The sequence below is a fragment of the Tiliqua scincoides genome, chromosome 4 (genome assembly GCF_035046505.1).
Source record: "Tiliqua scincoides isolate rTilSci1 chromosome 4, rTilSci1.hap2, whole genome shotgun sequence".
Taxonomy (NCBI): Eukaryota; Metazoa; Chordata; class Lepidosauria; order Squamata; family Scincidae; genus Tiliqua; species Tiliqua scincoides.
This window is the reverse complement of record NC_089824.1, coordinates 167,122,682-167,136,703: the sequence shown is the minus strand read 5'-3', so window position 1 is coordinate 167,136,703 and position 14,022 is coordinate 167,122,682. Positions and strand designations below refer to the sequence as shown.

At 46.2% G+C, this 14,022-nt stretch overlaps 1 protein-coding gene across 1 annotated transcript in view; it reads left to right on the top strand.

The window, feature by feature from the left end:
- Positions 1–213: 213 nt before the first annotated feature.
- The window catches only part of KCNC4 (potassium voltage-gated channel subfamily C member 4), a 40,683-nt gene continuing 26,874 nt past the window's right edge, over positions 214–14,022 (top strand). The window contains exon 1 of the mRNA XM_066625110.1: positions 214–864. Within this exon, the coding sequence (XP_066481207.1) occupies positions 214–864 (651 nt within the window). The remainder of the gene's footprint in view (positions 865–14,022) is intronic.

Sequence of the window (14,022 nt, the reverse complement as noted above, 5' to 3'; positions counted from 1 at the left end):
TGAGAAGACTTCCACTGCTTCTCACCTCTCCCCAGGACAACTGCTGCCTCCTTTGCAACTGAATGCCAGCCCCAGAGGCAGATCTCTGGAGAGAGAGCGCGCAGCCAAAGGGCAGAGCTGCCAAGGGTCAAGGAGAAAGAGCCCTCCACCCCCCCAGCTCCTTGCCAGAAGAAGGGTTATCAGAGGGCACCTCCCGTCCACCTAACCTAATCTATGATCAGCTCGGTGTGTGTCTCATCTTACCGCGGGCGCAAATCGGGGAACAAGCCCCCCTCCAAAACATGCCTGAAGGAAGAGATGGGCAAAGGGGAAGAGTCGGACAAGATCACGATCAATGTGGGGGGAACCAGGCATGAGACTTACAAAAGCACCTTGCGGACTTTGCCTGGCACCCGGCTGGCCTGGCTGGCTGACCCCGATGCCCAGAGCAACTTCGACTTTGACGACCAGAGCAACGAGTTTTTCTTTGACCGCCACCCGGGCATCTTCTCCTATGTGCTGAACTACTACCGCACAGGCAAACTCCACTGCCCTGCAGATATCTGTGGACCCCTCTTTGAGGAGGAGCTCACCTACTGGGGCATTGACGAGACCGACGTGGAGCCCTGCTGCTGGATGACTTACCGCCAGCACCGGGATGCGGAGGAAGCCCTGGATATCTTTGAGAGCCCTGAACCGGGCAGTGGGGTGGCTGGAGAGGAGAGCGAGGAGGATGGGACCAGGGAGATGACCCTCCAGCGCCTGGGCATGGATGACAGGCCCCCAGGAGCTCCTGGGGCCACCCGAGGAGGAGGCTGTTGCCGCAACTGGCAACACAGGATGTGGGCACTCTTTGAGGACCCCTATTCATCCAGGGCAGCCAGGGTGAGTTGGGGAGCAACTGCTGGTAGCAGGTAGGGAAGTACTGCAGTGGCACAAGCCTCTCTGTGGTGTATTGAGTCCTCTCTCTGCACCCTTATCAGACCTTCTCAAGATGTGTGTGTGTGTACATGGATTTCTGCTGCTCAATTATTCCTGTCTGCTGCATGATTACAAACTTCCTCTTTACATACAGTAACTGTCTCACAGTTCACTCACAAAGGTTACTGAGAAGATTTCTCTCTCTCCCTCACTTCCATTGTGACCCTCCTGCTGTTCTTTTCCTGCTCTTCTCATTCCCCTGATATGACCTTCTCTCCTTACTTTCCCCTGTGGTTGCACCAGGAATGGCTCTCTCTTTCCTTTGTTTTGTGGCTATGCACTCAGGTAAAACAGTCCTATCTGAGTTGCTGCGTGGTGGAGTCCCTAAATGTGATTTGCCTCCTAAAGGTTTTGATCACTGTAGCACAACTCTCTGAAGGAAAGTGCAAGGTTTGTGCTTGGGAGAACCATGAAGTGCCCCAGCAATTGGGACTTGGAACTACACCCTTAAACATATTCAGCTTTCTTTCCCTTTTTCAATCCTCTGAACTTCTGAGCTCAGGTGAGCCTGAGAAGGAAGTTTTTTAACTGCATTGTGGTCCAAACCAGACGTGACTTTATAATAAGAGCCCAGATAAGAGCTTTATAATAAGAGCATGTTTATTTAAATTGTACAGGTCCAGCCTTGTTATACACAGATTTTTTATACGCGGATTTGACTCAACAAGAATGGCCACTGCAAATGAGAAGGAATGTGCTGATCCCTGGAGAAGGGGAAAAATGCATCGCTTTAAAATCAGTTTAAAAAACTGAACAGTCCTCTAACAATAGCCTCATTAATGAGAGGGGGGCAGCTGGCTGACAATCCAATCCTTCTCTCTCCTGATGACCCCTCCCTTCCTCCTGAGCACCTGAAAGAAAGGTGATCACTTTGCATTGGTGAAGGGAGGGGCTGAGTGAAGCACCTTTGTAAGTGCTTGGAGGAGGACTAATTGATGGATTGTCTTCTTGATGACTCTTATATCACAAAGGTCAGTAAGGCTGTTTTTGGAGCAAAGAAACTTTGTTTTTTAAATTGATTTGCTATAGTGTGTTTTTTGCCATCTGTGAGTGCTTGGAAGGGAACCCACAGCGAATAATGAGGCTCAATCTGTATGTGCTGGGGAGAGGAGGGTCACAAAAGAAACTTTCATTGTCTGTAGTGTACATCTGTATCTATATACTTGAACAGTTTTAAAATCTGAAGTGATGAAAAATCTGCATGCTCCTTGCCTTTCAAAATTCTGCTCCTTGCCTTTCAAAATTCTGCTCCCTCCCTTTCAGAACCACTTCTTAATGCATGCTAATGAACACACCCACTACACCCCTATTCAAATCATAGAAATCAGCACAGGCAAATCTTCACATTCATTCACTTTTTCATACACACAGCTCAAAGACCTAATTCACAAGCTCAGCTCTTTGCCATACAAGCATACACTCTGACTTTCAGACTCAAGTAACAGCCATTCACAGATCTATTTCCTTAGTCACACCTAGCACATAAATGCTAATGCACACACACACACACACACTTTTAGCTTAGCTTTCTCTCTCACATGCAGATGCTGGGGATGCAAAAGCATTGCTGGCATTTAGAGGTGTAAAAAATGCAAGAGAACACTCTGCGCTTGGCCTGCCTTCTGGCAGAGTTCACATCAAAATGTATACTTTGGGGGAGTGAGTTCAATATATCCAAAATGTTTCCTTGTAGCCAAACAGACAATTTAGGCAGGCAACCTTTTCCCAAAAAGACAACATTTCAAGGAATGGAATTACAGTCCCCTTCTGTGTCTCAAAGGTCTTAGGTTTCCAAAGCTGCTCTCAGTTTATGAGAAGGGTCCAAAATAGACTTGCTGAAAACAGCCCCAAGGGATTTTCCCACACTGCACTTGCCTGTCTCTCCTCTCCTCCTGGAAAATGTTTTCCTTGGCTGTTGACCTCAGCACTACCTTGTGATATAACAAGGATCATTGCTGGGCAGCTAAAGGGCTCTCTGAATGATAATTATTAGTATCTAATAAATAGTTTTCCCCACTGTCTTCCTGTAAAGGCTATAAAAGGTGATCAGAGTTTTTTCTATTCCTCAGTACCTGTTTTCTGGCCAAGGATTAAGACTGTTGAGGAAAGCAGAACTACATGGCTACGTCAGAGAATCTGGCAGGGAATGTGGCTTTCCCATTTTGTGACTTAGGTGTGGGGCCACACCACAATGGCTTCTCTAAGCCAGCTTAATTAAAAGAGACAAAGTGTATTTGGATCTGGCCGGCATTATTTTGCCAGCATGACCCTGCAGACTTTGTTGTACTTTGTGGGATCTGACAGCCATTGGACTTGGAGGTTTGGTTCTTCTCCACCTTTGAACTCTGTTACAACTATGATAAGGATTCCCAATAAGACACAAATTGGTATTGTTCAACTGATTTCAAACTTTGGTGAAGTTCATCAAGATCTCTGTGTGTACCATCTAATACCTGTGCTTCTAAAGTGACATGCTGGAGTGGAGAAGGATGTTCAAACCATTCATAAAATGGGTTGTCTTGGAAAGTGCCCTTATGCTTCACTGGGTGGTGTAGAAATAACTCTTTTTCTTAACGGGCTCCTGCTATGAAGGAAGGAGGTGTGAATGTATTACCTGTAACATACTGCCAGACAATATCTCTACCCTTGCTGTGGGTTAGCTATCAGAGATTCCTTCATGTTCACCATGGGTGCAAATGAAAGGTAACCAACTGAACTGATTTTTATTAACCATTGCAAATAAGGAATTGCTTCATTGGGTGTATGAAATTTGAGTTTGCTTCATCAGATCAGAACATATTTTCTAAAATAATTATTTATTTATCCTGAATAACAAGGCATAGGAAAAAAAGATCAGAATGCAATGTCATTCCACTTCACTGTAGTCATGTCTCTACTCATGAGAACTGGACTCATATATTTGTGCAAAAACATGGAGAACAAAGGGTGGTAAGTGGACTTCGTTTTCATGACTTTGTAGCACTGAATCTTAGGTCCTCGCTGCCAGGCCATCTCTCCAGCCTGCCTTCCTGAGCCCATGTACTCATGGTCAATATGCTTCATCTCTGCAACACAAAGACTCATTATGGTGTGCCACAAAGATGGGCTGTGCCACAAAGGGTAAAGCTTGGTGCAGAAATACCAAAATATTCTCATGTGTAAGTGCTTTGGCTGGACTGGTATGACTAGGGGAGTGGTATGGGTGTCAGTGCAGTAGGCTTTGGGATGTACTTGCAGGCTCTTTTAACATTTATATGGAGGTTATTTTCAAGACACTGGGAAATGGGGGAGTGGGAACTATGCGGGAACTGAGGCTTCATATATACACAGTATATGTCTGATTGGGAATTAAACCTAGAAAAATACAGTGCCTTTTAGAGGGCCACACATCAAAAGCAAGCAAGCAAGAAGGGGGAAAGGCTTCACTCTCTCCATGGGAAATGCAGAAAAGATGCATTACTGGCTTTGTCTGCAGGAAGTGCCTGACTTTGGGCTATCAGTAGGAACCAGTGCTTTCTGCCAGGAAGAAGCACTGTACCCCTGTAGTGATGAACAAAGAAATGCCATACCAGAGACTCACACAAACAGCTGTAATCATGAACATGAAACACTGCAGCACTCAGCTGAACATGGGAAAGTGGAGTTCAAAAGCCCAACATGAAAGTTGACCTTCTATCCCAATTTATGCCAGTCACAGTCAGGCATTAATTTTGCATCGAGAACAGCAGATCACTCTCAGACAGTTGTGTGAAAGGCAAAGACTCAGTTGTATTATTGAGCAGTCACCAGGCATTCATACAGAGGTTACTTGCACCTAATGAGGGCCCAGGCTTTACTTGCCATCAGAGGGACAATAGTAGGGATGTAGACTGAAGCCACTAGACCAAAGAACCTGACTTTGTGACATTGGATAGTCTATTCAGACTGCATGGATTGCAACAAAGAAGGAAACCAGAGCAGAAGCAGCCTTAGAACCCTCTCAAGATGGCTTGTGCCACACCTGGGGACAAGGAGGGACTATTGCGTAGTGGAAAGCATGTTCTTTGCATGCAGACAGTTCCACATTCATTTCTTGGGTTCTCCAGGTACGGTTGGGAAAGACCCCTGCCTAAAGAGACATTACCAGGCAGGGTGGACAATACTGACCTAGATGGTCAATCAGACCAATGGTCTGATCCTGTAGAGCAGGGGTGCCCAAACCCCGGCCCTGGGGCCACTTGTGGCCCTTGAGGATTCCCAATCCAGCCCTCAGGGAGCCCACAGTCTCTAATGAGCCTCTGGTCCTCCGGAGACTTGCTGGAGCCCGTGCTGGCCTGTTGCAACTGCTCTCAGCATGACGGCCAACTGTTTGACCTCTTGCATGAGCTGTGGGATGAGGGGTCCCTCCTCTGCTTGCTGTTTCATGTCTGTGATGCAGCAGCAGCAGCAAAGGAAAAACTGGCCTTGCTTTGTGCAAGACCTTTTATAGACCTTGAGCTATTTCAAGACCTTCATCCATTCACATTATTTACTATTATTATTATTATTATTAACAGTATTCATAGACCGCTTTTCGATGGAAAGTTCACAAAGCAGTTTTACAGAGAAAATCAAACAAACAACCAATGGCTCCATTTCTAGTTCCGTTTCTAATATGTTCATTTATGTAAATTTATTCAAATTTGAAAAGTAAATTAATTCTTTTTTTCCCTGGCCCCCGACACAGTGTCAGAGAGATTATGTGGTCCTCCTGCCATAAAGTTTGGACACCCCTGCTGTAGAGCAGTGTTTCTCAATCTGTGGTTCGGAACCCACTAGGCGGGTCGCAAGCCTATTTCAGGTGGGTTACGTAGCGCTTAGCTCAGCTGCCACTGAAAATACAGGATACAGAGCAAGGTGGACTCCCAATGAGAGAGAGGCGTGGTGCTTTGCCATGAATAGATGGGAAGGTAGAACTCTGGAAAGGGGGGAGGGCTGTGTGGTTGAAGAAGGATCGAAGTCTGCATTCTACTTAGATTTCTGAGCTAGAAAGTTTGAATTCCAAGCTATATAAAATAACAGCATGAGCGTGCTGGCTAATGGGACCTTTGGCTGATCATGGCTTACGGTAGTTTTGAAACCTAAATTGATGACATCACTTCCAAGTTAATGACATCACTTCTGGTGGGTCCTGACAGTTTGTCATTCTAAAAAGTGGGTCCCAGTGCTAAAAGGTTTGAGAACCACAGCTGTAGAGGACATCTTTGTATGTTCAGACTTTTATCATCCTGGCAGAGATAAGGGCAGCTCTAGTTCCACACTGAGCTCATGAAACCACCATGTGAAAAAACATTTGCTTCTGCACATGCCTGCACTGTACATGTAGAACATAGCAAGATGTCGCAAGGCACGTATGATCTATAGGACAGTGCATGATCAAGGAGACTGGCAGACTGGCATAAGAAACTTGACCTTGCTATGAAGTTGTAATAGGGGAAGTAAATGGATGAACAAAAGCCTTTGCACAACCCCTGAATGCTTGCATGACCCAAAATAGCTCCATGGCTAAGAGGCAAGGTACTGACTTTGACCTGCAAAGTCCTTTATGACTTGGTACATGGGCATCTGAAGCACTACCTGGCCCCATACAAATCACTTACAAACTTCATCAGGCTCTCTACTCCAGGTGTCCCTGTCTTCAGGGGGTAACTGAGGGATGACTGGCGGGAAGAGGCTTTTTCAGTGGTGACACCCTGTGAAATGCCCTCCCAAGGAACATTCAACTGGCGTCTGCTCTGTTAGCCTTTAGTTGCTGGGCTATTACGGCTTTCTGCTGTTTCCCAGGCTGTCAGAGTCTCCTTGACTTACCTGGGGGAGACTCAGGAAGAGCAGGCTGCTTGCAGGGTGAGAGGGGGGCTCGAGGTAAAGAAGAGGCAGACCCCAAGGCCTGTGGGAAGAACTGGGAAAGCCAGAAAAGGGAGGAGGGGGGAAGAGCATGAGACCCCTGCCTTTTAGCACTTCCAAGGAGGAAGGGACGGGGTCTGGAGGGGCCGTCACCAGCATAAAACCCAACTGAGCTGTGAGTGAAGGCGGTCTGGGCTAGGCAGCCCATTGGAACAGAAGCTGGCCGGCCTGCCTGTGAGCCAGGACTTGCTGGGAGCGCAGAAGCCCCAGCAGGTGGGGGGAAGAATCAGGGTAACGCAACCCCCTTCCCCCACACTCCTTTCTACGGCCCCAGTGGCCGGGTTCTTGCTGCTAGAGCTGGAACCCCAGTTCCCCACCACTGCCTCTCACAACTCAGAGGGTCCCCTGCAACCTGGGCCCCCACAAGGCTTTAATTGTATTATTGTATACTTATATTTATATCTTTAACATTTTTTTAGCTACCTTGAAACTTTTATGCTGAAACCTTTATGCTGAAAGGTGGGATAGAAATGCTTTAAATAAGGAAACTGCCCTTTCAGGAGATCTTAGGTGTCAGACATCTGTCCTTAAGTGATTTGCCCAGGGGATCATTGACAGAACAGGACGTTTCACAGAAAAGCAGGTGGGACCCCCTCCTAAGCATTAGAGAAACAAGGTCATTCTCTGGCGCAAGACTTGAGAAGTTGTCTGCCTCTAAACTAATTCTTTCTGTGGCAGCCCTGGTTGGTACACAGTGTCTGCCTCCTGTCTGGCCAGGGAGAAACACTATGTGGAAAGTAAAAAGCAGCAGTGATCGCAGTGCTGATTCATGCCTTCACATGTTTGTGTTCAAGCTATGCTTGAAGGAGCGTGTGAGCCCAGATGGGCCTCTGTGCTGCTTCTAGCATTGCCAGCACCCTCTCAGGGAGATCTGTTGTGCTCCAACACTGAAATTGGAGAGGATCCTGCACACTTCTGCACCAGCATAACTAGCACTGTAGCGCCTGCCTCTGAAAAACTGATACATTTATCAGGTAGAGATTTAGGGCCCAATCTTATCCATCTTTCCAGCACCGGTGCAGTGGCAATGCAGCCCTGAGGTAAGGGATCAAATGTTCCCATACCTTGAGGAGGTCTCCATGAGTGCCTCCCCACCACAGGATGCAGTGCATGCCCCATTGGCATAGTTGTGCTGGCACTGGAAAATTTGATAGGACTGGGCCCTAACTCTTTACAAATACCACAAAGTATTGCACCACTGATGCCATTGGAGTTTCTGCACACTTTCCCTTTCCCAGGGTATTTGGTGGCAACAAGGTGAGGGAATGCCCCCCCCCTGGGGGACAGAATAATCACGTTCTCACTTTGGCTGCTTTTCAGTGAAATTTCAATAGCTTTCTTAATTCACGATTATATCATTATTATATTATCGTTATTATTTCACTATAATAGTTAACTGTTAATTGCTGATTTCATTGTGTGTTATGCTAAATTTTTAATTCTCTTTGAACTTGTTCTATCTTTTTTTCTGTTTTTGTGATGCTTGTGTTTATGGCTTTTATTGTTGTTGTTTTTTAATGGCTTACTGCCTTGTAAAAAAAGTCTTTTACATTAAGGAAATAAGTTCCTGTCCTTGTATCCTGTGGTTGAACCTTGAGATCCACATATACTGTGGAGGTTCAGAAAGGAAATGTTTTGGAGTGCTTTTGTTGTTGTTTTTGTCAACTTGAGCTCCACTTTTGGAACTGATATCACTTTCCTACACATCTGTGAAATGAATGCAACCAAAACAGGAGTCAAGTGTGAGAGTTTGGTAACTCAAAATGGCACCCACAGAATGAACAGATTAGGCAAGTAAGGATACAAATATGGTAGCTGTACACAGAACCCTGGCAACTCCTGTGACGCCGCTGGAACCAACCGTATTGGCCTCTGCCTTTCCATTGGACCATTTCAGCGACGTGGAGAGGGGGGATTTGCTGCATGGGTAACAGCCTATCCTCCATACCTACTTTATCCAGGCTTCACGCACTGGAGAGGACACTCTGTTCCAGAACCACCATTCAGAGCATGACACCATAGTCTTCCGAGACTGAAGGATGCCAACAACTCAACTCAACACAGAACCATGGGAGAGGGAACCAATCTTCACATATAGGCTCATGCAAATTCAGTTCTTCATTCCTAGTGACTGTTTCCAGCAGTGCCAACTGCATCACAGGGGGTGAGGGAGGTAAGGCATCTCTTTGTACTTCTGGCCTGGTTTCCTCTGATAGGAACCTTGTGCTGGAGGCGATGATGCTGGTGGTAGTAAGGGGAGATGATACTGAACTTAGGAAGCCATTGCTATCACCAAACCTCTCCAGTGACCAGTGACAATGACATGCATTTTGTGAGTTATAAATGTGTTTTCTATGAATCAACTGCTCTCCTGTCAGGCGCTGAAGGTATGGCCTTAACTGTGTAGTTTACTTAGCATAATGGTTACGCCACCATTCAGAATGTGTGAAAGTCAGCACTGATCTGATCTGAGGAGAAGGCCAGTTTAATGGGGTTGTACTGGAGAGAGTCAGTCGCCCCACAGAGCCTTTCAAAATCAACATTTGACTTCATTTCATAGTGTTTTTGGATCTCTCCATGAGTTGTGATCCATGAAGACCCAGGGTCATGGATAGATTTTTACTGGGGTCAAGCAGCAGAAATGAGCAGTAGAAATCTATGCAGCTATTACATTTTGCAGCATACTCATCACTTGCTCAGTAGAACAGTGCAATGGACTGATTTTTCAAATAATCAAAGCATCCAGTAGCTCTGAGGGAAATGAGTACGTGTGTGTTTGTGCTTGTTTTACATTTGTCCCAGTTATTCAGTTTCTGAAACATCCTTTATCCTATTGAGCTGCAGCCAAGAATATGAATTCTACTTTAGTATGTTGAATGGAAAGGTTGTCAGCCTGAGGAGGAGGGGTGTCAAGGAGCATCATAACCAGGGTGGATAAACATTACTGATTTTTTTGAAAAGATGATTTTTTTTTTTCATAATCAGTTACTGACAGTTAGAATCAGAAAGGAGAGCAGTGGTATAATTAGAAAACTATAGTTTAGCACCATGTGAATTAGCCTAAGGCAGCTTTGGGTTCCTGCAGCGCCCTACCCCACTCCTCCTTTTTCATGTGCATAGAGGAGAGTAGAAGCTTCCACTTTCAGTTTAAGAACAAACCGTAGTTCCATGTTGCATATAGACTTAGGGCCCAATCCTAACCGACTTTCCTGTGCCCATAAAGCCACAGTGCAACCCTGTGGTAAGGGAACAAATGTCCCTTTATCTTGAGGAGGCTTCCATGACTGCCCCTCACCACAGAATGCAGGCACACATACCATTGGCAGGGCTGCATCAGTGCTGGAAAACTGGATAGGATTGAGTCCTTAGTAAACTGTAGTTAACTAAGGGTCCAATCCTATCCAATTTTCCTGTGCTGATGCAGCTGTGCCAATGGGCCGTGCACTGCATCCTGTGGGAGGGGGGGCAGTCGTGGAGGCCTCCTCAAGGTAAGGGAACACTGCTTTGCTTACCTCAGGGCTGTATTGCAGTATCAGTGCTAGAAAGTTGTATAGCAGTGGGCCCTAGATCTGGATCTAGTTAGAACAAGTCAGGATATCAAACAAGTATCAAACTATGGTTTGATATCTTGGCTTGTTCTAAATTTTAGCAATGACCCAATCCTAACTAGGATTGGCTCCAGCGCACAGAGGGTTTTATGCCAGCAGAACAGTGTTGTGCTATTGTAAAACAATTGCTGGTATAGTGCATAGCGTGCTGCTAGGAACCATTTTGTGAGTGCCATATAAAAGGCAGCCAAGCTGCAGCCTCCCCAAGGGAGTTTGCTGCCCCTACTGGTGCTGGTAAGTCAGTGGTGGTGGGGGGGTACATGGGCAGGGACAGGTAGGAACAGGGGAGTGTCTGGGAGGGGAGGGGCAGAATGAGGCCAGAGCAGGGCGGATATTGACAGCAACAACATGTGTGGATATCCTCACCCCCCCTTCCTTCTTCCTTACTCACCTTGGACCTACTCCATCAAAGTCACTGGCACAGATTTGAGGTGACCCATCTGGCTAATAGAGGCTTAACCTGAGTAAGAGATCAAATGTTCCCTTACTTAGAGGAGACCTCCATGACTGCTCTACCCACAGGTTGCAGTGCAACTCCAGTGGCACGGCTGTATGAGTGGGGGAGGAATTCAGTTAGGATTGGGCTGTGGGTTAACAAACTGAAGTTCCCTGAGTGGATATGTAATTTGGAATTGCTGTTTGTCGTAAAGTGAAAACATAGTAAGTTATACATACATACATACATACATGCACGTACAATATACTTAGAGTTCAATCCTAACCCCTTATGTCAGTGCTTTCCACATGTCAGCCAATGGGACATGTGCTGCATCCTGCAGTTGGGTGTCACTCATGGAGGCCTCCTCAAAGTAAGGGAATGTTTGTTCCTTTACCTCAGAGCTGCATGGCCCTTATGTTGCTGCTGGAAAGCACCAACATAAGGGGTTAGGATTGTGCCCTTAGGCTCACTCAAGGCACTTGTACTAGCTTAGTGACTTTTTAGTGATTAGTTTTAGTGATTAGCTTAGTGATTTTAGCAGATTAACTCCACATGACTTATCACATAGTACTTTCGAAACTCCCCTCAATTTCAAACACAGTTTGTCACATGTGGGGGGGGGGGGTTGTCAGAAAAACAAACCTAAGGCCCACTTGGACTCACATAACTAGTTTTAAAAACCTTAGTCTTCAAGTAAATGATTTTTGTCCCAATCCTATCCCCTACCAGCCTATACCAATGAAGCATGTACAGCATCCTGTGGTGGAAAGGTGACCAGACTGTCTAGGAGAGGTAAGTAAAATATTTTTTACTTACCTTCCTGTAAGCTGGCCAGCTGCCAATGGGTCTCTTTGTGGCCCTGTGTCAGTTAGTTAGCAGGTGTAAGTTCAAGGGGCCTCAGCGGCATTTTGTGTTGGGAAAGAGGAGATAGGATCTTCACACGCGCTAGTGCTGCTAAGGTCCATCCCCTCCTACCCTTGAACTGACTCTGTTTTCCCACTGGTTTCTTGAACTGCCCACAGACCACCCCCACCTTACTTGCTCCAGTACAGCCTGGGTGAGCCATTGGTGCATGCATAGGGCCTTTGGCTGTCTGCACCAACAGTCTCATAGCGCATGATAGCAGTGCACCTTTTGTGACACTGGACCAGGACTTGTGGCTGCAGGTTGCAAGATCCACTGCCATAAGCCCCTGATTGGATTGGGCCTTGCTTAGCATCCTTGCATGTGTACAGAAAAGGCCAAATAGAAAATTTCACAATTTCTCCCTGTTTCTCAGTAGAACTAAATTCTGTGCTGCAAATTGCACATAGGTAGCATGACCAAAGAATTTGGAGTATGCTCCTAAGTAGTCTTACTGTTCCATTTAGTAGCAAATCAGAGTTGTAAGTACTATATTACAAAATAATATATGAATTCCCAAATGAAAAAAAAAAACTTGATTTAAAACAATACTTCAAATCAGGCTTTTTAAATTATTATTTAGCATTGAAGCCTTGTTCCATGTCTTCATGAATCAAAGCTGAGAAATAACCATCTTGCGTTCTTGTGGATTTTAGTCTTTGTTGGCAAATTAATGTGCAGAGAAAAATGTACATGAATGAGCCTGGAGCACAAACAAACAGAAGTAGTCCCAGCTGAGCAATTGAGTTCTTCCTGTTTATTGTTAGCATCCGTGAAAGGTGTTAGACTGGCCTTTGGGATACAACAGAAGCCAAAGATGCCAACATGTTTCATTGCAATCTATGGTAGGGCAAACTTCATGCTGTCCAACTACTTGTAGTGAAAAGTGGAGGTAGAGCCTGCCTGGCTTGTTCAGGACTTGCCTAACCTGGGCACAAGCAGAGCTTATTATTAATAATAGTTATGTCATGCCTTCAAGATTAGATACGGAACAGAAAGTAAAAACCAGATAAAACAGTTTTTCCTGCAGGCTCACAATTTTGGGGTATGAACACTCAGTGTTCATCAATTCCTTTCTCTCTCTCCCCCCCCCCCCACTTAGACTTAACAACTTGATCCTGTTCATACCCACTCAGAAGCCCATTTGAGTTTAATAAGACTTACCTCCAGGTAAATATGAAAAAAATTTCAGCCTTTCAGCCCAATCCCCTGGACCTGCTGCATCACTGAAACCCATGATCCAGTGGTGCAGTATATTTTATGGCCATTTCAAAACATGGCGCACCATAGAGTGCAGCCAGACTGTTGCTGCAAATTGTGAGCAACTGCAGCCAGGCAACAATGGCCACCATGGGAGCCCCAGCCCCAATAAGTTGGTGTGGGGGCAGGGAGTGGATTGAATGGGGTGGGAACCAGGACGTGGGTGGGGGGTATTGAGAATGGGGACAGTTAGCAGCAGCAGCAGCAGCTCCACCAATATCCATTACCCCTTCTTGGCCTCAATCCACCTTCCTGGGTCCAAAATTGCTGGCACAAGTCCAAGCAGACCCATCAGTGCAGTGGAGGCTTACCATGGGACAAGGGAATAAATATTCCCTTACCTGAAGGAGACCTCTGTGACTGCCCCCTCTCCCTGCAAGATGCAGCACATGGTCCAGTGGCATGGCTGAATCACTGGGGGGGATTTAGATAGGATTGGGCCAGCAGTGGACCTCCCCAGCCCTGCGCCTGGGGCAAAGGTCCATGATGGCACTCCCCTGCAGGCTATTGCTGCCACCCCCATGCAAAAATCTGCCCCCCCACTCACCTGAGGCTCAGCTCACAGAGTCTCGCATGACCCAGGACTGCATCAAGGAAGCCTCTCTGAGGTTCCCTGATGCTATAAACTGTGCTTCCAGGAAACTGGAAGCACAGTTTCTGCCCCCGTCGGGAGCCTCAGAGAGACTTCCGTGGGGTTCTAGCAACTTGCACCCAGGGCTTTTGCCCCATCGAACCTAATGGCAGGTCCACAACTGGATTGGGCTGTTAGTCCCCCAGTCTAACTAGTTGTTCAGGGGGACTACGGGTGGAATTGAAATGTAGCAGTTATCTGTGATGAGTAGGAGGCTTTTGGGGATGGTTTTTTGTGTTCTGCAGTAAAGACCTAGGACTAGGAGAAAAAACTAGGGCCATATGAAATGTATGAACGAG